Raw genomic sequence first — 26014 nt, 5'->3', positions numbered from 1 at the left:
CTCGCTAGATCATTTTCCTAGGCGAGAATCATTTTCCTAGGGATCCTAGGAATCTTGTGATCTCATCTGTTCATCGTATATCGTACGGTTAATTTTTGTTAGGTACTATTTATATTTAACCCAAAAATCAATTATTGTGCTTGCTCGGAATCAATTTGGATTATCCAAAGGCGAATTATTATTATCTTGTTTAATAATTGCGATATTTTTCTACATTAATCAACATTGAGGGGTGGAAGAAGAATTTGAACCCGATATATAGTGAGTTGAAAATAAATACTTTATCCATCAGAAAAAACCACCACTTGAGGCAAATTATTCAAATACAACCACCGTAATACTATTAACAACACATATTTGACCACTTCGTACTACATTCTGAGATGATATTTCTCTTCATTATAAGAGAAGGTCTTAAGCTCGATTATCACCAAAGATAAATTTAAATCACATTATTACTAACTCATTATGAAGTTAAGCACACTGCCCCTCTGACTGGATTAAAACCCACATTACATTCGTGAAGAAGCAAATTTGGGATGTAATTTTGGTTTCACATTCCAAACTTTAGGATTTGGATCCTATCCGGATCTAAATAGTCATTCATCGTGCATCGTGCGGTCATAAATCATTTGACTGTTTTTTTTTAATTTAAAATTAAACACAAATAGTACCTGACGAAAATTGGTGGCACAATGTATGATGAAAGGCTAGGATGAGATCCCCACAAAGTGGATCCGGAGAGGATCCTCTTCCCAAACTTTAAGCGTATGTTTGAACAAGGGACTTTCAAAATACCAAAAAACTTTGGACTCACTTGTTAAAAATAAACTACAAGGATAGGATACTACTAACCAACTACTCAAGCACGGAAACACTACAGATGCACTACAGACCAAACAAGAGACTTTCAAATGAGCCTAAGTTCCATGCAACTTTAACTGATGTACGGATATTAGTAACTTTTCTTTTAGAACCAAAACAAGCTGCAAGGTTAATTGTCACTTGATCGCCTTCTTCCTAATTTTACTCCTTTCATTTCATAATATACCCAACTTTTGCTTTTGGTACTTACATTGCCCCCCTATCATGTCTGCTTAATCATCCCTAAAGGCTGAAAGTTTAATTCACAAGAAAGTTTTCTTCTATTTCTTAAAAAAACTCGTACCTATTAGCCTCTGGAAAATCACTTGGCACCCCATCGCCTTTCAACTGTACATCTACGTATTGGGAAGACTTTGACGAACGGCATCATCAAGAAACACTGCCTCTTCCTCGCTTTGACCCTCCTTCCAAACCTTGAATTTCAATGGACGGCAACTTGAATTGTTCCACTGCCTTAACAATGACATTTTATAGGGGCCTCTTGTTTCACCAAGAGGACTCATACAATGCCATAGTGCAGAATCTGGGTCTTCAGATGCAGGTGCTTTAACTTCATCATGTACATCTTCATCATCATCGCTTAGCTCAATTAACTCAGCTTTGGATGTGCTTTCATTTTTCAATTTTTGCTCAACACATTCTTCACTTTGCCTTTTAATATCGACACCGGAACTAAAATGGTGCGGCTCTTGCAGGTCGATATCAGGTTTACCTTGGGAAGCAAAATCAAGAGGTTTTTTTATAAACTCTTCAGAGAACAAGACTTTATGAGACTTGTTCTTCACTTGAACGAATTGGTGCTCCTTTTGACGAATGCCACCTCGAACTTCTGGACTCAAAATATGAAATTGTCTAATCAACTTTACAGCAGTCAGTCCGGCAGAATTGTTACTACCATGTTCTGTAGTAGATGCATCAAAATGGTGTCCACACTTACATACCAACAATAAAACTCTTACACATCAACACTAAAGTATTATGCAGTTTTTACCAATGCACAGTATCTTACGTTGATGTTAACACTTGAGAGCACTTTCTTTTTAGAAAAGATGTTGCCCTCACAAAGAGCCAGTTACTCAAATCACATTACCAAGTGAAACTGACCAGAAAGCAACAAGGGAGAAAACACTATATATCGAAAACAGAATGGGTTAACAAAAATAGTATTTATGCAGAGTGACAGTTGATTTGACATAAATTTCAATTTCATATTCATCAACCTCACACCGAAGCAAGAGTAGAATTTTAGGCCGTCTAAAATTGTCAAGATACTAAAAATTCTGTGAGAGGTACATCCAATACTTGTCACTCTCAGAACTAAGAATCAAATGGTAAAGTTAGTCATGATCTAGGAACGTTGTTTCTGCATGCAAGCATGTCCTTATTCCCGTTGATTAGTGGAAATAATAATGAACCCGAGTGAACAATATAGAACTCATCATTCTGAGACAGAAGCTTAGAACAAACCTGCCGGATCAGTTCCTCCATTTGGAAGACACAAAGTTCCACTGGCTAAATTAGTGTTTGGAGTTGGACAGGACCCTTTGAAGGCTGAATCAGGAAAGCCATCACATTCTTGTTTGTCCTTCCTTGGAGAGCTCTCAGGAGTAGGTTTAAATTTTTCTGTACCTGCGACTCATTTAATGATCTTGATTGTTCTAACGGTGTTCCAAGAGAAGCTTCTTAACAATATTTAAAATTACAAGCTTAACAAACCTGATGGATCTGTTCCGCCCTTTTCGTAGTAGACAGTTCTGTTGGCTAGACCAGTTCTGGGAGTTTGAGAAGACCATCTGGCTCTGGGGGCTGATTCAGGTGATCCATCATGTTCTGTTTGATCCTGGCTTAGAGAGTTCTCAGGAGTAGGTTCAAGTTTTTCTACATCTGCAATTACTTCTGGAACCTCATTTATTAATCGGAATTGTTCTGATGGTTTCTCAAGAAGCAGCTTCTTATCCAAGTATTGCTCAAGCGTATTCAGAAAATTTAGGTCAAGAGTCACAATTTTCTTATCTAGATAAAGTAGTACATAGGGATAAATTATATGAGTCTACTGTCAACCACCCATGGCCAGCGTAAAACGGAAAAGAAAAAACTAAACTAATGAACAAGGGGGTCAAAAACAGAGCCAAAGAACAAGGGAATGTCATTTTTTGTTTCATGTTGCAAACATTCTAATTTAACAATGTAAACAATTTCAATTTGATGAAAGCCTGACCTGGAAATGTGCTAGACACTGCAGTAGGATTAGTCAAAGGGCTGAACCAATACCCTTTTCTGAAAATATATAATTGAGAGAAACTAAGACTAGAAACATTTGGTTCCATCTCAACTTAATATAGATTTTATAACAACTAGCACACTTGATACTTCCTAGTCACTGAAAAACAAAGGGTCACATGCGAAACTTAATAGCTCGAGACAATCTACACAACGAAATATCTAAAAAGAATGAAATGCAAGAGACCCAAGGAACATATCAGATCTGTCCATATTCAAGAACTATCTAGCACAGTAAATTTTGTCAACGCGTTGCTTCACAATATGAACTTGTCCCTACATCTCCAGGTTTCTACAACTATACATGTATACTATAACAATCATAATATACTAAAACTTCCCAACATATGTCATACACCAACTTTTTTGTTATGTTGTTAATAACATCAATGAAAGGATATTCTCTCCTCCATCCTTTTTCATTTGCCTGGTCAATGCGCTTTTGCAACAGAGACAGCTCTCTAGCAATCCACTGAGATGTTTTTGACCAGATGATTCAGAAGTACATAAAATCAAAAGGCAAGCAAGAACGTTAAAATCCACACACAACAGAAAGATGAGCAAATACTGGAGTATGAAGGTCACATGAAAAAACAGATCATTGCACAATAGACACTTTTCAAATAGTCAAACACTCCATAATGGCATAGTGTAGAAAATATAAACAAGAGATGTGTTGCTGACAGTTACCTAGCACAAAGCCAAAAAAGCGTACATGATTTCATAAAGCCTGTTTGGCTGAATTTTAAATAAATATTAGGCAAAACAGTACACAGAGAGTAGTGAGAAACATAATACTTGTATCAGTTATATGTGATATTTTTTTACGGTTCTTTGCTTTTGCTCATTTTGACGTTGTAATTTTATTTCTCTAAGTAGGTATTTTGAAAAACTTTCCAAAGATGGTGTTTTGTTTTTCACTGTTTCTGTTCTCAAGTGTTCTGAAACAGAAAAAATTATTGCACTGCTAAATAGACTTTTGGTCTAGCAGTTAAAAACATATTTGCATTTTTACAGTTTCAAATCGTAGATTACAGTCTGAAAACAATATGAAGTCAATATCTTTTCAAAGCATGCCCCAGCTTATTTGTGTGAGGCATCCATAGTCACACTTTCAACTATTGGGAATCTCAAAATTAAGATAACATAGAAAACAGATATTCTTGTTAGAGGTTAAAGCAAGAAAACGCACACGCTCCATTATATCCTTGTGCAGACATCTAGCCTTCTGTTCAAGCTCCACCTATCAAACAAGAAAATCCTGATTAACAGGTTGAAATATATCAAATACTCTATGCAAGCAAACCCAAGTATTGCAGAAGTATTTGTTTTATAATTTATATCTAATCTAATTTATCTTAAAGTTATATTAATTGAGTTTAAATACAAATTATATAGGCGATCTAAATATATTTATAAATGAAAGACGAATGCTTTCAGAAATACTACAAAATAATAAAAGATATAGACAGTTTGTAATTGGCTGTCTAAATTATTTATCAAGTTGGATCATCTGATTTTGTACAAGAAATATGTTTTTAAATGTAAATATATAAGGAAAAGTGACATCACAGGCTGGAAAATAAGAATTTACACACGTGCTATTCATGAAAACACTATGAAAACCGGAAAGTCTTTAAAAACGTGAAAATGATGAATAACGGTCTTCCACCGCCCAATATTGCAAAACCAGACATATTTCTCCATTTCCCACCACAAAACAACGAAAGAAGAGGACGAGTTAATGTCATAACCCACGAGAGTAAGAATCTTTGTAATTCTGGAATGAATCAATGGACAAATTGGTTGAGTCATTATCAATATCAATGTGATGTATCACAGATTGAATGTCATTATCAATATAATTCACAAACTGGTGAATTATATTCAATATCTTTCCATGGCAACAAATTGATCCCCTGACCACTTATTTGGACTCCTGTTTTTTTTATTTAAAAAAGAAAGGAAAAAGGGAAGACTACTAATTTGGAATCCCAACGTATTACCATATAAACTATTTTTACTTCTCAGAGCATGCCAAAGGGAACCCCCTCTCCATATTAAGACTCCGGGACCATTTCCAAGAAGGACCCCATCACCAAATTACCTACCCTAAGCCACCGCTTTCTTTCATTCTAGATAGGTTAAAATCTTATTCAATATTTGCATAAATTTGTCAAGTTCAATTAAAACCTTTTGTAAAGGTAAGCTTTCATTTATCTACAAGTTTTCAGAAAACACTAAATTGATTATGCATAACAAAAACTTACAACAGTGGGCCTCTTAAGCTTTCCTTCTTTCACTCTCTGATGCAAATCTTTACACTCTTCCTGCATAACATACAATCCAACTGAGTACTCATTCTGTGAAAAATACTTGCAAAATATAAAAAGCAGTAACTTTAATTGATTCATGCAATTTTGGTTTCTGAGTTTGCACCTTTAATTTGTTTTTCTTACTATTTGGCACAAAGGAGGCGAAAAGGGTAGGGAGAGGGGGAGGTTTAAACTCTAACTCTAGTCTTGGGTATGTAAGTGTTCTCAGCCACAGTAACCATAATTTGTGTTTGAAAAGAAAGAATAATCTCTATGAGTCATAAGGAATGACAATTACGCACAAGAATCAAAGTAAGTGCCCTTAACAAACATGAACAACTAAATGTTATATCTGACAAACCTTGGTCAACGAAAAAACTTGACCTACATAAACGCCATTCGAATGAACCAAGTATTTTAGTTTTGTTCTTTGAAAAGAAAAGCCAAGTCAGTTAACTTTCACCATCTTACAAGAAAATTGACACAACAATATTACCTCACAGAAGTCATCATTTGACAGCTCGCAGACCTGTACATCTTTTGGCATATTGACAAGTTGCATGAAAATTTCTGTATTCATTTCACCATTGCTCGAAGTTTTCCGTGTGCCTAGAAAAGTATGAAATGATAATACAAAGCATAAGTGATCATCCAAGGAGAAAACTGGCAGGATTACAGTTCTAACATATCAGAATCAGGAGCCTCTCCATTTGGAAGCTCATTAGTGAGGTCATCCTACAACTAGTCTTGAGAATATAATAATCTCACATCAGGTAACCTAAGCCTTGCATCTCGTTAATCTCCTAGTGGTCTAACTTTTACATGGTTATGAGATTTTATAGACAACCATCACCCATCATATACAACCCCATCCTGATCCGTGCACTCGTGCGGACATAGGCAAATGCCTACAATACACCTTTGAGATCAAACAAGTGGGAAATGTAGATTGTTGGTTTCCAACCCAAGACCTCATGCAACTAAAACTATGACCCAATGTTGGACAACCATCCCCAAAAGCTTAAACTGTATGGAATGGGCCAATGATGCATATCAAGCTAACACATTGAATTCATTATTTATGATATCTTACTTTGTCATAATATTCGTATAAGAAAAAAAACATTGTAATCTCTGCATGAAAACCAAACAGTTGTATTCCCCAGCTAACGCCAGGATAAAAACCCTGTTAAAATTACTGTATCAGGATTCTTACTTTCACGAACTGCTGAAAATATTTGCAGCAAGCAGAATTGAGTTCTTTAATATCAGACGAAAAGATTAACAATCATTACCATTCAAAATTAGTAGCCATCATTAAGAACTTACCTTTGACTTGCAAGAGCTGGTAAGAATTTTTCTGTGAATAATCATTTGGGTCAGATTTGACTCTCACAAAACTTCCTACTACTTTTTCATCAAAAGTCTCAGGTTGCTTTAACAATTCCTCCACCAAACTCCTCTTCAGGTACACAAGCTTAATGTTTTCAGCAACTATGGAAGCAAAACAGGTTTTCCGCACACCCGGAACTACATTTGTCTTTTGAGGTTGTCTATCTGAGACCAACTTGGGCTGCCTATTACAAGTCACCATAAGATTCTTATCATTGTCTTCAGAACTACTGCCAGTCTCATCCTCCTCGGTTAAGTCAAGATTCTCAGCAAAATGGGCATCCAGAAGGTTATATAACCTATTTATATTGATAGATTTCTTTCCCAAAAGAGACTGCAGCATTGGATCACACATTACCATCTTCTTTTTCTGTGGGTGAAAAAGGTTGTGTTCTTTACAGTAGTTTGAAACTATAGTGGTAACTTCATTCTGCGATAACTCCTTGGTTGTATCTTTCCCGATGGAAATGAGGAATTCTAAGAGAGATTTTGACCCCCATCCTCTAAACTCTATTTTCGTTGCTTTTGCTTTCCTTTTCATTGCACACTGGTTTCCCTTGGATCTCTTCTTTTTGCCAACTGGCACGTATTCTTCTCTACCTTTCCAATTGTCGTCATCACTTTCTTCATCAGATTCAGTAAAACTTTCTTCTTCTTGAGAAATTTCGTTTAAATCGAAGTCAGAGTCATGTGTATGGTTCTCACCATTCTTCAATAAGTCTTTTGCGGAGTAAACCTGCTCTGAAGATAAGCCATGTTTCTCTTTTATTATTTCCCAATATTCCATGAATAGGAACTCAAACGTATTTCTTTCTTTGAAATCAACTCTCCCCTGAAAAACAAAAGAGCACATTCTGAGATGACAAAGAGGAGAAGTCTGGAGTTCTATATCATCAAATCACAGAAGGCCTGCTCCACTTTCCTTAACAAACCAAAATGACAAGCCAGAAAAGTGACCAGGCCACAGGTCACTATATCTGTAATTCCGTATTTACAAATAATTGTACATGAAAGAAATAACAACTTCAAGTACAAAATAATACACTATTTAAAAGAAACAAAAAAAAATCCTGTATTTCAAGGTTTCTCTTTTGGACCTTACGTTATCTATAGATCTCAAATTTTACGAAGCAACTTAATAATATAAAGTTATAAACAAAGTTAATTTTTAAAAATTATGATTCTAATATCCCCAATCTTAATATGATTTTTACAAATTTACCATGGACATGATTATTAACTCTCTACCCTCATTAGATGCTAATATGAAACTTCAAATATGCACAATGACTAGAAACAAGAATGATCAGGGACGGAGCCATAAATTTCTTTTAGTGGGGTCAACTTCGAACAATAAAGAGTAAAATCCTTCGATAATGATTCATGGTATTTTTCATGCAATAGACAATTGTACTCAACAATAGAATACAAGTTGGATGGATGAATTAGATGGAGACCTCAACAATAGAATACAAGCTGGATGGATGAAGTGGAAGAGTGCATCCGGCGTGTTGTGTGACCGTTGTATGCCACTGAAGCTCAAGGGAAAATTTTATAGGATGGCAATAAGGCCGGCGATGCTGTATGGCATGAAATGTTAGGCGGTGAAGCATCAACACGTACATAAAATGGGTGTAACGGAGATGTGGATGCTTTGTTGGACGTGTAGGCACATGCAAAAGGATAAGATTAGGAACGAGGATATCCGAGGCAAAGTTGGAGTAGCCGAAATTGAAAGAAAGATGAGAGAAAATCGGTTACGGTAGTTTGGACATGTGCAACGAAGGCCTATTGACGCTCCAGTTAGAAGATGCGACTACGAGACAGAGGTCCAGGGCTAAAGGGATAGAGGAAGACCTAGGAAGACTTTGGAAAAGACTCTAAGAAAAGACTTAGAGTACTTGGATCTAACGGAAAACATGACACAAAACCGAGCGCAATGGCGTTCTAGGATTCATATAGCTGAGCCCACTTAGTGGGAAAAGGCTTTGTTGTTGTTGTTGTAGCTGTAGACAATTGTACTCAATATATTTCCATGTTACGAGAGCATAACAAGCAGATTTAAATTGAATCTACTTCAGAGAAAAAGTAAACAATTCAACTGCAAATGTGAACACCACATGGACATTCTACTACTTCTTGACTTTTGCTAATGAAATTTATCAGTTAACTACAAGGTTGATGGCCAAAACTGAAACTACAGGACCAAAGTAGAACACGGACCAAACCAAAAGGACTGAAAATTTAATTGGCCCAGAATACATTAGGTTTAGTATCTAATTTTTGGAATTCGTATTTAAATACAATTGCTTAGGAGAGTTTCCTACTTTAGATTTCTCATATGAAACAAAATTTATGTATGCAGAAGAAACAAGAGACGCCTTTTCTTAGCATTAATCAGAAACAACCATACCCCATCAGAATCCACATCCACATTTTCTTCTATCATTATTGCAAGCTTCAAACAATGATTGCAAAATCCTTCACTCCCCTTAACTACAGCAAACTCAGCATCACAGAGGCAACGCCCGCACACAGCTTGCGGGCAGCAAAAGCAATAAAACTTGGGAATTCTTTGGCATATGAAGCAAGAATGGCGGTCTGAAATGCAAGAAATCATATTACTAACTGGCTAATCTATTCTCTACAAATGGATGCTAGCAAAAAGAGACGAGATAATAAATACTAAAACTCAGATAACACCTCAAGTAAATAAATTACTTTTTATTAACTGATAACACTCTACATTTTCGAAAAAGAAGAAATAATAATGAACTGAAGGAAGTATTATCTTCCATGGCCACATTTCATCAAAACTTCTACAAGAGTTAACATATCTGTTAAATTCTTTATGAAATTGATACATTTCACCAAAGTTTATCTCCTCCTTTTTTTAGAACAATTTGAATGCAAGGTATGAGAGCTACAATTGCGGAAGTCAGTTGAAGAAAGATTTGAGAACATCTTTATGGTGAATAACTAAAATACATCGAGTCAAGTTTCATGCATACATACTTTGGGAGTGTCAAACATAACATAGAAAATTGTACGCATCGCACCTTTTTCCATGCATAAAATGCGCATATTTCATTGACAATGACATGTTGTAAGGCTGAGGCATTATCATAGAATAAATTGAGAGCTTACTGCAAGTCCAGCGATCTTTGCTCTTCAAAAACGAGTCATCTTTTTCGACACACTGAGGATGATAAACTTTTAGACAGTCCCTGAAAGATTAGAGGGAGCATTTCAACTAAAAGACCAAAAGCAAAAACTTAGAGAGGAGGAGGGTTCTTCCTTTTGAAATCTCATCCTTGACTAGTTGCATCCTTTTGAAAATCTTAAATCCTTTTAGATGAGAAATATCTAGCCACATAACTTTATGTATTTAAATGAGAAACAAATTATGCTCTAAGTCATAGATAAAATTTGAAAAGTTCACAGAAAGCTTACCGTCTACCTACATTCTGTAATCCATTCTCATTATAACCATTGAGTTTTCATCAAATGACATAGAACATGATATGGTCTTATTAAAATACTTAATGATAAGAATCAGTCCTAAAATGCATTTCTAATAGTTATTCATACTTGTCCCACTTTTAAATTTTAGTTTCTTAATTCTTTCTTTGTTCAGGTTGCCGGAGGTCCTAAATCTTAGCATGCCTGCTACTTCTTAAAAATACACCGCAATTAAGTTAAAATTACAATGTAACGGAATGTAACGAATGAGAAATTGAGAATTGCATTCTTAATTAAATTAATTTTTGGGCTCTCCAATTGCGGACTCCTGAATTTAGAGTTAAATGCTCAAAATCCTAAGAACCCTAAATTCTGAATCCCAAAAAACCATTATACTAAACATAGTTAAAAGTCAACAAAAAATCTGATGGGTGCATGGCTAATTTTGTGGGGAAAGAAATCATGCTATTCAACAGAACATCTCGAAACACTACCAAATGAATACATCATTCATATAGCATGTCCTGTTTTAAATTTAAATAAAGCCATCTATAAGCACCAACAAAAAAACATGTGCTGCAGGATTTTGATTCCAGGGTCCACTGAATTAACCTACTGTAAAGCATTGTGGAAAGACGAAGTTGCCTTCCTCAATGCAATATATGAAGTACTAGTATTTCAATTTTCGGTAAAATTTCAGAACTCACTTATAATCACATATCCTCACAGCTCCTCCATCTTTGCATCGAAAGCAATAATCTTCACAAATTTCTTCCTTTCTTCTTTTACTCTTTCTCGGCATTTTGATCAACCCTCTATTCTTCAACCCCAAAATGCCAATTCAACAACCCAAGTTTTTGTATCACAACAGCTTCCCCTAAACCTGTCAAATCAACAGCTTCCCCTAACACCACAGTACCAAAAACAAAACAAGGAAAAACCTCATCATCTATTGAAAAAAAACCCAAATGCTAGTACCAAAAAGGAAAAGAAAAAGAACCCAGTTACCGAAATGAAAGCATGAAAGCAAGAACTATTTCAAACAATTACATGCAGTAGCTCCAAATTCTAATCAATAAGCTTCTTCTTCAATTTATTTTTTCTGGGAATGTTTATCTTTCTATGCGGCATTTCATGTATTCAAGTTCTACCAAATTAGTAAATTACAGAATCCATAAACAAAGAAAATGTAAGAGACCCAGTTGAGAGAAACAACAAAAGAGAGTACCTTTACCCTTAGGCCTTCAAAGAAGAAGTTCATTGCGTTTGCAGCAATGGCGCTTTCTGTAAACGCAAGACCCAGTGAGGAGGGAACGAGGAGCTTACAAAGACGAGAGTGCTTAGCGCTGTGAGAGTTGAAACAAAAAATATTGGTGAGAAACAGACGTTTTGCGTTGAATGGGGGCCAGTTCATAATAAAGCCATGCTGTTTGGGTCAAATGCCAAAAGAATAATCTGGAATTTTGCCTCGAACATTTTGGTTTGGGTGGAAAGAAAGCGGAATTCCATCCGTCGCTCTGCTCCTCCACTTTACACTGTCTTTATATTCGGGTGAGAGAATATTTTTGGTCACCGCCACCTTCTAGTGGAGAAATGTCCGGAAATTTAAAAAAAAAAAAACAAATCATCGATAATGACAGGTGGTATATGTGTCGGTATTCTATATACTTTGAAAAATCTCTCGTCGGTTATACTGTCAGGTAGACCAAGTGTAATACAATTGGTTAAAATTTTGAAAAATATCCAGTACTTCTTAGTCGTGAATATCTTAATAGGACGAACTGCCACGTGGATATCTTTGCTTCAGAACCCCAAGATAAGTGTTGTCCTATTCCGCCTTCCCCAGAGCCTCCGGTAGCACATCCAAGACAACGATGAGTTTTCTACCCCTGTGGGAGTGGAGCGATAGAAGTTTTGAGAATTCAAGAGAAGGTCATGGCTAGACAAGCCGTTTATCATTACAATAGGTGTCAAGTGGAAGTGCAGTCATTTATGCAGCTAAGGCATTTTAACAGACCGGTAAAATTGAACCTTGTTCCTACATGACCCGATCAATTCGATCAGGCACTCACCATCTATTTTCATTGTTCAACTCTTTGACAACACCAAAAACCATTGTTCAACTCTTTGACAACATGACAAACCAAAAGCTCTACCCTCCCCTCTATCTATCCAAGGGATGGAAGGAATTCAAGCTAATTATATTATTATAATTATTTTAAATTTTGAGATCTGTATTGATGCATAAATCTCAAAATTAAACTCATCTAACGGTAATAAATATAGTGATGAGAATTACTACTTGAGGGTGGTGAGCAAAAATGCACTCATATTTGGGTACAATTTTCTTTTTAACTTAAATGTTTGGTATTCCTGCCACGTAATATTACGGTCTAACATATTCATTTCTAACTATAAGTAAGAGATTTTAAGTTTGAATATCGAGAATGTTGTGTGTTGGGCTGGAAATGATAAACTTTATACGACAAGCTATTTGACTTCCATGCTATCGTATGGATTTTGATTGAATTCTACATGGAAGTAGAGTTTGCGACTTATTTTGGATTTTAATTAAAATGATGACTATGATCAAGACAAAGTGGTCATTCGAGGTTGCGGCGGCGGTCCCGGCATCGATAGTAGCTGTCGTGGTGTTGGTGGTAGTCATGTTGGGGTTGGTGGAAGTCATGTTGGGGGAGGAGGTGGTAAGGTGGCCATAGGAGGTTGTGGTGGTAATAGTTGTGACAAGGTGGTCGTAGCAAAGTAAGAGTGAAGGTGGTGGTGGCAGTAGCGGCGGTGGTGAGGATGGGAGTGGTAGGCAAGGTAAGACAATGCTAACAGAGGTAGTTGTCGTGGTGGGTGACGGGAGTGACATAAAAGTGGTGGTAGAGATTGTGGAACGGTGATCATGTCCGGGCACATTGAAAAAGCCAAAGATTGTAGTTCTCGAGCGATTGGTAACGGCATAACAAGAAGAGGATAGGGAGACCAAAATGGGTACTAAATACTTTTCCGGAGATCAGTGAACAAGGCAGGGTAATAGCTCCAGAAAGCAAAGCCTACTCTACCAATAATCAAGGCAGGAACATTTTCCGTCCTTGAAATGGTGAAATCTGCTTCCATCCCTCACTATAATTTCTCTCTCAAACACCTTCGAAATTATCTTGCTTACCTCATGACAATCCTCACAAACTCTCAGATTCTTCATGATTCGAATGCACTCCCCAGCCTCTGTCACTAACAGGCCAAAAGCCATCGCAAGTCGCTCGCTGTGCTCCATTATAACGTTCTCTTTTTCTTCCTCCCCTATATCATGCAAAACTGATGTAACATTCGGTGAGTAGCCAGCTTCTGCTATTCGTGTTCCAATTGTCTCCAGCATTTTGTGAATCTCTAGAGAGCGTTCGTGCTCTCTATCCCCTGCAACAAATTTATGAACTCTACCCTGTGCTTCAATCAAGCTCCAACCTGCAGCTTTATTAGTATTTTGCTCAACCATTAATCTCCGAACTCTCACAACGTCTTCCCATTTCCTTGCCTTTGCATATATATTGGCTAGTTGTACATAATGCCCGTCATGGGTTGGATCCAGTTCTAGTAATTTGTTCCCAATCTTTTCACCCAATTCTATTGATCCATGTATCTTACAGGCACCAAGGAGTGTTGCCCATAATACAGGATCTGGGGAAACCGTCATCTTCTCAATCAACTCAACAGCTTCATCTACAAACCCTGCACGGCCCAAGATATCAACCATGCACCCATAATGCTCCATCTCAGGTAATATGCCATACTTTTCCGTCATCAACTTAAAATGATGTCTTCCTTCGCGTACCAAACCTGCTCTACTACAGGCACCCAAGACACCAATGAAAGTCACATTTGCGGGACGGAAACCCTCATCAACGAACCTGTCAAAAAGTGCAAGTGCTTCTTTCCCAAGGCCATGCGATGCCAATCCGCAGATCATGACATTCCATGTCCAAATATCTCTCTGGGTCATGTTTTTAAACAAGAGTTTAGACTGTTCGATGCATCCACATTTTGCGTACATGTCAATCAGAGCTGTGCCGAGGCAAGCTGTCAAAGGAAAATTCAAAGACTCAGCAAGCGAGTGAACTAATCTACCATGTTCGAGCAACCCCAATTGCGCGGACGCTGAAAGAACAGAGACTAATGTGGCCTCATTCATCCTAATCCCTTCCTCCCTCATCCGTTTAAAGCACTCCAACCCTTGTTCTAACCCTCCATTTTGGACGTAACCCGAGATCATCGTGCTCCACGATATCACGTCTCTCGCGGGCATTTCCTCAAACAGCTTCTCTGCAACACCAATCTGCTCGTCTCTTACAAAAGCAGTCAGCATTGAGTTCCAAGTAACCACATCTCGGGAACTAACATTCTCCTCAAACACCCGTTTCGAGCATTCAATTCTAGAGCAAGAACAGTACAAATGAATCAAAGCATTCCTCACGAAAACATACCCGCCAAAACCAAGTTTTACAACAACGGCATGAACCTGATCTCCTTCAGTGAGCGCCATAGCCCTGCTGCAAGCTTGAAGCAGAAAAGTAAAAGTATGGTTGTTGGGCTTGACGCAGGATCGCAGGATGGAGCAGGAAAAGAGAAGCAGGGAAAGGAGAGGCGAATCGCTCTTTGCGAAGCAGCGGATCATGTTATTGGTGGCGAAAACAGATGGGTATTTGATGGAGTGGTAGAGAGAGAGGGAGTAGTGAAATGGAGTAGTTGGGGAGAGAGAAAGGAGGCAGAGGAGGTGGGAAAGGAGGGGAGAGTAGGCGGCGTGGCCGGAGACGATGATGTGAGCATGGGCTTGCTTGGTTTGGCGGAGGGAAGGGCGCGGTGGGAGTGCAGAGACAAGTGAGGAGGAGGAGGAGGAGTGAGAAAGTAGGGAATTTGAAATGTGTTTTGGAAGAGATGGGAAGAGGGATTTGGGTTTGTAGGCAAACATAAAGAAGCTTTCTCTCTGCAACTCCAACTCCAACTCCAAGTTTCTTCCTTCACATAATTCTGAATCGGAGAAAAAAGCAGGAGATATTCTACAAAATATGGGGACGATCCCCCCCCCCCCCTCAATTTTATTTATTCATTTATTATTTAAGGGAATTATTATTACAAAATCTCATTCTACGCTCATCACAAGTGTATTTTTCTTTCTAATTATAGAAAGTTTGGAGTGCAAAATGAGATTTTTGAAATGCTAATAACAATTCCATTATTTAAATATATTTTATATTGTAAATAGGCAAAAATGAGAGAGGTAACATTTTTTAGAGATGATAAATTGTAGTAATGATCACTTGACTTTAACTCAATTGGAGCAATGCTCCCTCAAATCCATTTTCATTGGTCTCTCAACTCATCAGAATGGGCAACTATGATCCCTCAACTAAAAATCAATTACCATTGGTCCCTCAACATTAATCCAATTAGAGAAATGGTTACTCAACTTTAACCCAATTGAAGCAATGATCCCTCAACTTTAACCCAATTGTAGCAATGGTCATTTCAACATAACTCATTTTGACAAAATTTTGACGAAACTGACGAAAATGACCATCTTTACACATTTGGATGAGTTGAGGGACCCCAATTGTAGGAATGGTCCTTCTAACATAACTTATTTTGATAAAATTCTAACGAAGTTGACAAAAAAGACCATAGCTACACGTTTTGATAAGTTGAGACTCCAATTGTAGGAATGGTCATTCCAACATAACTTATTTTGACAAAATTCTAACGAAGTTGACGAAAAAGACCATAGCTACACATTTTGATGTGTTGAGGGACCAATGATAATAGATTTTTAATTGAGGACCATTGCTCCAATTTGATTAAAGTTGAGAGATCATTGCTACAATTTCCTTGCTATAAATAGAATTGGAACGGGTGTCATGTATCACACTGATTGTTTTGTAACTGTATCACACAAAGGATGCACGTAAAAAGAAGGAAGAGATATATGTATTATTACTTTTTACTCTTGATCTAGTGTGTTGTATTAAGGAGAGATTTTTCAATGTAACCGTTACACGAGGTGGTCGCTATATAAATGGTGGGATATGTGTGTTAAAAAAGTTAATAACTTAAAAAAAATAAAATTTCTCACCACTTGCATAAAAACATGTGATGTATCACCCGTGTTCTCATCACAGCTAAAAATTTCTTTGTATTAAGGTTACAAACACACCTCTATTTATAGAGATTTTCATCTGACACATCCTTACATGCATGGGGAAAAACTTACCATACTAGGACTTTTATCTAAGACTTTTAAAGGTTGCCATCGAAAGTCTAACTTGATTTGCTACCTTACATAATTACATATGTGGCATTCACATTAAGTTTCATAACATTTATTTTAATTTTTTTTATTTTGTTTTGTTTTTCTTTCCCTTGCCATAACACCAAATTATCGTCTTTATATTCTACAAAATGTATTTTTGGTGCAAAATCTCTCACAATTCATGTTTAAACACTCAAAATCAACTATATAAAATACTCAATTTAAAGATATTTGAATCTATCCATCTCCGGCTCTAGGTTACCATGCACATGCAATTCGCCAAGCTCATCGTTCTCCATCTCTAGCTCCAGCTCCAACTGGTAATGGTGGATTTATGTTTTTGTTCATTCAGAGCACGTACATACGTAGATAGGTAAGTTTCTTTTTGTTCGTTTGGTTGCTTATATAATCAGTGGTTTAAAAGACTCGCCTTGGGGCGCACCTAGACGGCCTTGGAGGTGGGGCTGCACCATTTTTGCCTATGTTTTAAGGGAGTTGGCAAAATGCATGCCTAAGCTTCTTGGGGGGCGCCTAGGCACCTGAGGCGTCGATTGTGCATCCCTTTTTCTTTTATAAGTTTCAAAAATCAGGAATTTTTTTAGAGTTGCAGAGCTGTTTTGAGTTACAGGCCATGAACACCAACAAAGGAGATTAAGAAGATGAAGAAGACGACTAGGTTTTTTAGGCTGAGTTTGTGTTTTTAATTTTTATTCTTTTTTTAATACTTAAACTGACCTCACTTTGCCACATTTATTACCCCATTATCTTTACTTTTTAAAACTAATCTCACTTTAAAGACATTTATTACCCCACTATCTCTTTTCTCTTCACTTTTTATTTCTAATATTTATTTTCTCATATACTAGATATATATTAGATAAGCATTGCTTTGTTTTTGTTTTTATTATTTTCCTGAATATTCTCATGATTGGCCGTAGAAAAGAAAACATCTTTTTATTTGGATTATTATTTTCTTAAAGTTATATTATTCTTTTTTTTAATTTGTTATATTTTTTCCTTATTTCTCGTTTTTTTAAGATTACCTATCCCACCCAAATATTATCCAAGACTCTCATATAAATATGCACTTGCTTAAGTATAGATGTTTGAAATTGATTAATTTGATTGCTTGATTAAAACTTGGTTATGTGAAGTTAAACTTGTTTGTGACTATTATATTTTTATATGTATAAAATATGTATTAAAAAATTAGGTCTCATGAGGTGAAGGCTTTCGCCTAGACGAGACTATCCATCAAACGCCTCACCCACGCTTTCGCCTTTTAAAACATCGCTTATAATAACCGTGCATAATTACAATACAATCATTCGAATTGGTCTTGTTGCATGCAGGTACGGCTTTTGCGATTGGATATGCCGTGGCCAACAGGGCTGTGGATGCTTTGATGGGTCCTCGTTGTTAGTGTTTGTGTGTGTGTTTTCAGTATGTGTTTCAATGGAGGTTGTCTTCAAAGATGGAGAGAGTTTCAGAGAGAAGAAGCTGCAAAATGTCTCTTCGAATTTCATTAAGATTTCACATAATACAATCTAACCGTTATATGAAGAAAGGAAGGGAGATCCTTCACTCTTCAACATATAATACAATCTTAGCCATTCATTGCTATCACCCTATGAGATGATGCCACTTGGCTTATTCTATTACTTAGACTAGATACAAGATTAAAATGCCATGTGGACTATGATCCAATGGCTCACATTCAAACTGAAACAAAACATAGAAACCTGATTCTTGCTGCCAAGCTTCAGCTAAAGGATTATACACCAACACTCCCTTCTAATCCTTGGCTGATTTAACTCCAAGTAGCTCCCTTAGATACACAAATCGATCTTTAGGTAAAGCCTTAGTAAGTATATCTGCAATCTGCTCCTCTGTCCTGCAGTACACTAACTCAATCTCTTTGGCTTGAATTGCTTCTCGGATGAAATGGAACTTCCTGTTGATGTGTCTTGTCTTTTGATGAAAGACTGGATTCTTTGCCATAGCAATGGCTGATGTATTATCACACAAGATCTGAGTTCCTTCCACTTGTTCTTCTCCAAAGTCTTCTAGAACAAATCTCAGCCACTTTGCTTGTGATGTAGCCTCTGCTGCACTAACATATTATGCTTCTGCAGTAGACAGTGCCACAGTGTTTTGTTTGATTGAAGCCCATGAGAACATACCAGATCCTAGTGTGAATGCATACCCTGAAGTACTTCTCATATCATCCTCACTTCCAGCCCAATCACTATCACAGTAGTCGATTAGGGTAATAGCTTTTCCCCTTTCAAAGACAATACCAAAATCGATTGTTCCCTGGATGTATCTCAGTACCCTCTTAGCTGTTCCCATATGTTTCTTAGTGGGATTATGCATGAACCTTGCCAACATACTTGCTGCAAACATCACATCAGGTCTAGTTGCAATTAAATAGAGCAGAATTCCAACAAGCTGCCTATATTCTCCTTCATCCGCAGGTTCACTTCCATCAACTTTGCTCAACCTTTCATTCATTGCAAGTGGAGTAGCAACTGACTTGCATTCTTTCAGACCAAACTTCTCAATTAGTTTCTGTGCATATTTCTTTTGGTGTATAAAAATGCTGTTCTCAGTTTGTAGCACACCCATTCCAAGGAAATGATGTAATAAGCCCAAGTCAGTCATCTCATAGTGTTTCATCATGTCATTTCTAAATTCCTCAAGCATTTGTGGACTACTACCAGTATATACAATGTCATCTACGTATAGAGAGACAATAATGATACCTGAGTCCTTACTTGTCTTGACATACAAAGTTGCCTCACTTGAACTTTTCTCAAACCCTGCGCTATTGAAGTATGCATTAATCTCTTCATACCAGGCTCTTGGTGCTTGTTTCAAGCCGTATAGAGCCTTGTTCAACTTGTACACCTTTGTTTCTTCATTTTCCTTCACAAAGCCTTGAGGTTGCTCAACATACACTTCTTCTTTCAGTACCCCATTGAGAAATGCAGACTTTACATCTAATTGATACAAGTTCCATTTCTTCTGTGCAGCAAGGGCAATTAAAGTTCTAATCGTATCCAACCTTGCCACAGGGGCAAAAGTTTCATTATAGTCGATTCCGGGCTTTTGTGAATAGCCTTTAGCCACCAGCCGAGCTTTATTCTTCTGCACCGTGCCATCCAGATTAAGTTTGGTCTTATAGACCCATTTAACACCAATAACAGGCTTGTCATATGGTCTCTCAACAAGCTGCCATGTGTTGTTCTTCTCAATCATGTCCAATTCAGTTTTCATTGCACTCCTCCATGAATCATCTTTAGCTGCATCCTCATAACTTTCTGGTTCAATAACACACATGTTGCATTGAGCCATGATGTCATTGATACTTCTCCATTTCTTCTGTGTATCATCATAAGTTGGAGATCTCTCAAGCACATTCTCACTTTGAGAAACATTGTATTCTTCAAACTGAGAATTTTCATCAACCTTACAGATTTCATTAGCATTCTTATGTTCAGTGATAACTGGAAATGTCACTCCAGTATCTATATTGCAGTTCCAATCCCAAGATTTATTCTCATCAAATGTGACATCCCTTGAGAGAACAATCTTCCTTGAAATGGGATCAAACAATCTGTAACCCTTCTCACTTGAACCATAGCCTACAAAGATACACTTGTGACTGTTTTCTTCCAATTTATGTCTGAGATTGGAAGGGATATGCACATAACACAGTGAGCCAAATATCTTCAAATGAGCTATTCCAGGTTTTCTGCCACTGTAAGCTTCAAATGGGGTTGACTTCTTCAAAGCTTTGGTAGGACACCTATTGATCAAATAGACTGCAGTATTCACTGCTTCTGCCCAAAATGCATATGGAAGGTTTTTTTCATGTAGCATTGACTTTGCCATCTCCACCACAGTCATATTCTTTCTTTCGGACACTCCATTTTGTTGAGGAGTGTAGGCCATAGTCAATTGTCTCTGAATTCCTTGTCCATTACAGTATTTGTCAAACTCTGCAGAAAGGAATTCTCCTCCTCGATCACTCCTGAGACATTTAACCTTATATCCACATTGTAACTCAGTCATTGCCTTGAACTTTTTGAAACATTCAAACGCTTCAGACTTGTTTCTCAAAAAATACACCCATGACATCCTTGTGCAGTCATCTGTAAACAACAGAAAATACTTGTTTCCAGAATGAGACTCTACTTGCATTGGACCACAGATATCAGTATGGATCAACTCCAGTGGATCTTTAGCTCTCCAAGTCGATTGAGAAGGGAATGAGTCTCTGTGTTGTTTACCCAACATGCAACCTTCACACACACTTTGGGACATTTCTAGTTTAGGTAATCCATGCACCAACCCCTGTTCCTCAAGTACCTTGAGACTTCTCTCATTCAAATGACCCAACCTCTTATGCCATATCTGAGAACAATGTGTGATACCTGCCCTTAATGCATACTGTGTTGCAGGCAACATTGTCAAAGGAAAACATCGATTGTTGGTCATATGTACCCTCACTACTAAATTGTCCAGTGACCATCCATAAAAAATATTCACTACATCACCTCCAAACAACAAATAATAACCGTTTTCCATCATTTGTCCTACACTTAGAAGGTTTTCCTCAAGTCCAAGAACAAGCATTACTTCTTGTATATGTTTTCTTCCCAATTTAGTTTCAATCACCAAGGTTCCCTTTCCTGCCACTTGACAAATTTCTCCAGTTCCCATCTTTACTTTGGAGGTCAAATCTCTCTGAACATTGACCAATAATCTCTCATCTCCTGTCATGTGGTTACTACAACCACTATCAATGTACCATGAGTTATTGACTTGCACATCGGTCACTGCATTGCAGGCATAAAACAGTGATCCTATTTCTCCCATTTGCTTCACATAATTAACCTTCTGCACTCATTTATTCTCATGACAGTCTCTCATAGAATGACCTGGCTTACCACAGCCTGTGCACTTTGGTTTACCTTCATACCAACACTTCCCATAGTGCAACCTGTCACACCACTTACAATCACCCTGAGCATTGTTTTGCTTCTGGACATAATTAGGCCTATGATCCCAATTCCTTTGAGTATTGTTCTGTCTCTGAGGATAATTGGGTTTGTGATCCCAATTCCTTTTAGTATTACTCTGCTTCTGAACATGGTTTGGTTTATAATCCCAATTTTTCCCCCTTGATTTCCAACTCTCTTGAGACCTTTGATTCCCAGAAAATCCACCACTTTTGACACCCTTAGATGCTACATTAAGACTTGCAAATGCCCTCTCAGTCGAAGACTCAGTATGTAAATCAAGCCTATGTTCGAATCCTTTTAGAGAAGCTACAACCTCCTGCACCTCAATAATTTCAAGATCTCTAGAATGCTCAATTACAGAACAAATTGCATCATATGTTTTCGGAAGACTAATAAGTAATTTCTGCACAATTCTCTCCCTAGATAGCTCTTCTCCATAACTTTTCATTTGATTAATGATATCAAACAATCTAGAGAGATACACAGATAATGATTCACTATCCTTCATACGAGTATATTCAAAATCTCTACGTAAACCTTGCAGTTTTACATTTCTTACTTGTTTATCTCCTCGGAATTCACCCTTTAGAACATCCCAAGCTCCTTTGGATGTCTCTTCATTCACGATTCTGGGAAAAATCTGATCCGATACTGCACCTTGTATCATTCCAAGCGCACGAGCATCCTTCATCAGGATCTCACTGAACGACACTCCATCCGTCGTCTCCTTCTTCGTCTCATCGACCACAGCTTTCTCAGACTTCGGATCTGGTGGTTCAAACCCATTTTCTACCAACTCCCACAAACCATACGATTTCAGTATAGTTGTCATACGAATCCTCCAAAATTCATAGTTCTCTCCATTGAAGACGGGAGCTCTAAGCTCGACATTGCCGGACCCAGCCATATGAGACTTGGATACACGAAATCACAATTTCCAGATTCGATTGAAGCTCAAAGATGTAGCTCAATCGCACAGATTTCACGCCCAGATTAGACGATGAAACCAGGCTCTGAGGCCATGTTAGTGTTTGTGTGTGTGTTTTCAATATGTGTTTCAATGGAGGTTGTCTTCAAAGATGGAGAGAGTTTCAGAGAGAAGAAGCTGCAAAATGTCTCTTCGAATTTCATTAAGATTTCACATAATACAATCTAACCGTTATATGAAGAAAGGAAGGGAGATCCTTCACTCTTCAACATATAATACAATCTTAGCCATTCATTGCTATCACCCTATGAGATGATGCCACTTGGCTTATTCTATTACTTAGACTAGATACAAGATTAAAATGCCATGTGGACTATGATCCAATGGCTCACATTCAAACTGAAACAAAACATAGAAACCTGATTCTTGCTGCCAAGCTTCAGCTAAAGGATTATACACCAACACTCGTCGCGTCACTATCCAACATGAAGCTGCGCTGCTGCTTCTGCTGCTCCTGCTGTTCTTTCTATTTCTGCTCCTTCAGCTCCTGCTGCTACACACTACAAACCATGGCTAACACAAGCAGTATCAGTGGTTCAGATGCCTGCAGTATCACTCCAAGGCATTCCAAGATGTATGCAATGCTCGCTACGTCCTTTTCCCTTCATTATTTTCCTCGAGATTTATTGTGTCAAGGACCGTTTGCAGTTTTCACTTTTTTCGAAAACTACAAACTAATTATATGATGACCTTTGGGTTTTTTGGGCAAATAACTATATGACTACCTTTGTGCAGTGCATCAACGAATTTTTAAGTGATATCAGCAAGTGTCAGTGGTACATGGATAATGATAAGCTGTACGAGTGCAAGAAAAACTCCAGCATGTTGAATGCTTAAGCATTGCTTCCTTGCAAATGAACTCCTGTGCCTATCATTATGGTGAATTGGTCGTCTATTTGTGGGGGAAGGATTTATATAAATCTTTATATTAGTACCTCTTCTTATTTGAACTCGATCGATCTGTGCTTGTTTCTTGTGTTCAAGTTCGTAAACTAATGTTTCGTTTGCAACTATTTGGTGGATATAGTTGCAGAGAATTCAAGTATCAACTGTTAATACCGAGTTCAATAACAGTTAGGGTTTGGCAATAGTTTCTTTATACTTATACCGGTTCTTTTAACTGTTTTCAACTATGTTATGTACAAACGCTTTAGTAATTAAACAACCTTAAACCTTAAACTCTAAACGAGCATTGGATATGCGTTTTTCATGAAAACTTTTAAACGCTGTAGAGGAATGTTAATGTTGGAATGGAACAAAATTCATATACATCGCGTTTGTTTGTGATTCTAGTTTCTACATCTCTCATTTTGTGGAATCAAACTGATTAGAAAATGGCTGAGAGAAAGTTATATGAAGAGTGATTGAAATTAAACTGAATATTTTGCTTGCAAATCTATGAGTGTACGAACAAAGAGAGGATATACCTCCACAAAAATAACTACTTGGAAAAACAGACAAACCTGTTTTTTTTTCTCTCTACTGGCTAGCTGTCTCTACATCTTTTCACAAATTTCTGATCATGTACAAACTGTGTTTTTATTCTTCTGCTGCGGTAATGTGATCTCGTAATCATTTACCTAACAGTAATCCAATTTCCTGACGACTCCAAGTGATTCTCAGATACATGCTGCCTTCTTGAAAAAGGATGTCTACTCGAGCTGCTGAGGAACTCATCGCGATCATGGATCTTCAATCCCTCATCTGAACAGTCAGAAGCCTCTTCATAAAGACTAATGTCTAATGTGCTTGCCAGTGAGTAGGCTGCGCCCTTTCTTGAAACTCGCATTGAGTTTCCGGACACAAATGGATGGTTGAGCAACTCCTTAGCAGACCACCTCCTTTTGGGGTCTCTCTCCAAGCACCTTGATAAGAAATCCAATCCTTCATCCGAGAGCTTTTGCGGGAAATGAGGCTTCTCGTTGCCACATGCAATCTTCAAAACAGCAGCAACTGGATTCCAAATCTCATTCCCCCAAGGAGGCCTCCCGGTAGCCATTTCAATCACCGTGCATCCCAAGGACCAGATATCCGAAGCAAAATCTAGCTCTTCGTTTCTCAAAACTTCAGGAGCCATCCACAATGGAGTTCCGCCAATACATTGCAAAGAATGCTGCACCGAAGCCCCGTCAACCTTTGAGTCCTTTAGCCTTTTCGCAAAACCAAAATCCGCCAACTTGACATTCCCGGAGGATCCCAAGAGCACGTTCTTGCCCTTGAGGTCACAATGGACAATCCCACTTTCATGAAGATACTTGAGGCCGTGAACAATTTCTCTGGTGTACAACCGAACCACCTCTTCCTCCAATGCGCCGCCAAATATCTGTGACACATCTGACAAACTACCCCCTGCCATATACTCCATGAACACATTGATGCATTTCCCTTCACCATTTTCCCTCCCCATACATTTAACAACGTATGGGGAATTCAGACTCTCGAGAATCTTAACCTCTTTCTCGAGAGCATCAACTCCATCCCTTGACTGCGCAGATTTCACAACAAAAAGCGCTCCTGTGGTTTTGTTCATGGCCAAATGAACACTGCCATAAGAACCAGACCCAACCAGTTTGCCCTTCATCCACTCACCTGGTAGAGGAGATGTGCACTGATTGCGATTCGCCGCCATGTCCTTTTTGATATTTTAAACCGGACAAGAAAACTCAACTAAAAAATGATGCTTCTGGTGCCTCTAGAAACATGCAGAGAAAAACACCATGAATGGTAGAATATCGAAAACCGCTGGGTTTATAGGGGATTCGAAGAAGGACAAAAGAAAACAGGATGATGGAAAAAAACATGGCTACAGTTCCAGATTGAATGGAAATCGGAAACGTAAACAAAACAAGGAATTAATTCGTACTTTGATGGTAGTCAGATTTTTCAAAACAATTAAAGAAAGTTCAAGAAAAAAACTGTAATGATGGTAGAGCAATTTCCCTCTCGATGGAAAACCGCTCTAGCAGCAAGAGATTTCTCTTGAAGTTTTTACTAAGCAGACAAGTTTGATATTCTCCTCTTTTTTTGTTTAAGATACAATTTGATGTGGGATTTAGAATTTTTATGAAGTCTGATGGGAAGTAAAAAAAAAAACAGGAAAACTAATGAAAAGGGCTTGAAAACTTTGAGTTTTAATGATAAGGACAAAATAAAGAGTAAAGTGAATAGTACCAAGATTGACTTTTTAGTGTAAAAATGTGACTTTTCGTTAAAGTAAACAGTACCGGATGCTTTTCGTTAAAGTTCCCTAAAAAAAACTGTTGGCCATCCTAGCCTTGTGGAACTCCCTCGAGTCCTATTGGCCAGACGTAATGGGTACCTGCCACGTGGCGGTAACTACAACTTAATTCATTTTCTT

The 26014-nt window shown here is 37.7% G+C and overlaps 3 protein-coding genes across 7 annotated transcripts; all 3 read right to left on the bottom strand.

Annotated features, from left to right (window-relative positions):
- Positions 1 to 908: 908 nt before the first annotated feature.
- On the bottom strand, positions 909 to 11705 carry LOC103425377 (uncharacterized protein At5g08430-like). 5 transcript variants are annotated; one of them, XM_017329583.3, is made up of 12 exons: positions 11569 to 11705; positions 11042 to 11238; positions 10020 to 10099; positions 9286 to 9473; positions 6810 to 7704; positions 5977 to 6089; positions 5436 to 5495; positions 4358 to 4408; positions 3567 to 3637; positions 2602 to 2858; positions 2353 to 2514; positions 909 to 1714 (listed from the first exon to the last, which is right to left on the bottom strand). In XM_017329583.3, exons 2-12 carry the CDS (start codon positions 11134 to 11136, stop codon positions 1221 to 1223), a joined length of 2466 nt encoding a protein of 821 aa, XP_017185072.1. In that variant the 5' UTR covers positions 11137 to 11238; positions 11569 to 11705; the 3' UTR covers positions 909 to 1220. The 5 variants fall into 5 exon arrangements, with proteins under 5 accessions (XP_017185072.1, XP_008361677.1, XP_008361679.1 ...); XM_008363455.4 differs by having other exon boundaries at positions 11563 to 11703; XM_008363457.4 differs by having other exon boundaries at positions 2353 to 2508; positions 11563 to 11703.
- LOC103402447 (pentatricopeptide repeat-containing protein At5g48910-like) lies at positions 11562 to 15411 on the bottom strand. Its single transcript, XM_008341199.4, has 2 exons — positions 13507 to 15411; positions 11562 to 11680 (listed from the first exon to the last, which is right to left on the bottom strand). Exons 1-2 carry the CDS (start codon positions 15301 to 15303, stop codon positions 11675 to 11677), a joined length of 1803 nt encoding a protein of 600 aa, XP_008339421.3. The 5' UTR covers positions 15304 to 15411; the 3' UTR covers positions 11562 to 11674.
- An 8609-nt stretch (positions 15412 to 24020) lies between these two features.
- Positions 24021 to 25701, bottom strand: LOC103431795 (mitogen-activated protein kinase kinase kinase 18-like). The gene has a single exon (XM_008369966.3). It carries the CDS (start codon positions 25283 to 25285, stop codon positions 24233 to 24235), a length of 1053 nt encoding a protein of 350 aa, XP_008368188.2. The 5' UTR covers positions 25286 to 25701; the 3' UTR covers positions 24021 to 24232.
- Between the last annotated feature and the right edge of the window lie 313 nt (positions 25702 to 26014).

Source organism: Malus domestica, chromosome 15, assembly GCF_042453785.1.
Source record: "Malus domestica chromosome 15, GDT2T_hap1".
Lineage (NCBI taxonomy): Eukaryota > Viridiplantae > Streptophyta > Magnoliopsida > Rosales > Rosaceae > Malus > Malus domestica.
This window is presented reverse-complemented; position numbering and strand designations above follow the sequence as displayed.

Bases quoted from the DNA above. Each gene is read 5' to 3' on its own strand.
- LOC103431795 (XM_008369966.3), bottom strand. From the start codon at position 25,285: ATGGCGGCGAATCGCAATCAGTGCACATCTCCTCTACCAGGTGAGTGG.
- LOC103425377 (XM_017329583.3), bottom strand. From the start codon at position 11,136: ATGCCGAGAAAGAGTAAAAGAAGAAAGGAAGAAATTTGTGAAGATTAT. The intron at 7,705-9,285 runs GTATGGTTGTTT...TTTGTTTTTCAG, and splicing joins TGGATGTGGATTCTGATGGG to GGGAGAGTTGATTTCAAAGA. The intron at 6,090-6,809 runs GTAAGTTCTTAA...ATACTTTTCTAG, and splicing joins CCAGCTCTTGCAAGTCAAAG to GCACACGGAAAACTTCGAGC.
- LOC103402447 (XM_008341199.4), bottom strand. From the start codon at position 15,303: ATGTTTGCCTACAAACCCAAATCCCTCTTCCCATCTCTTCCAAAACAC.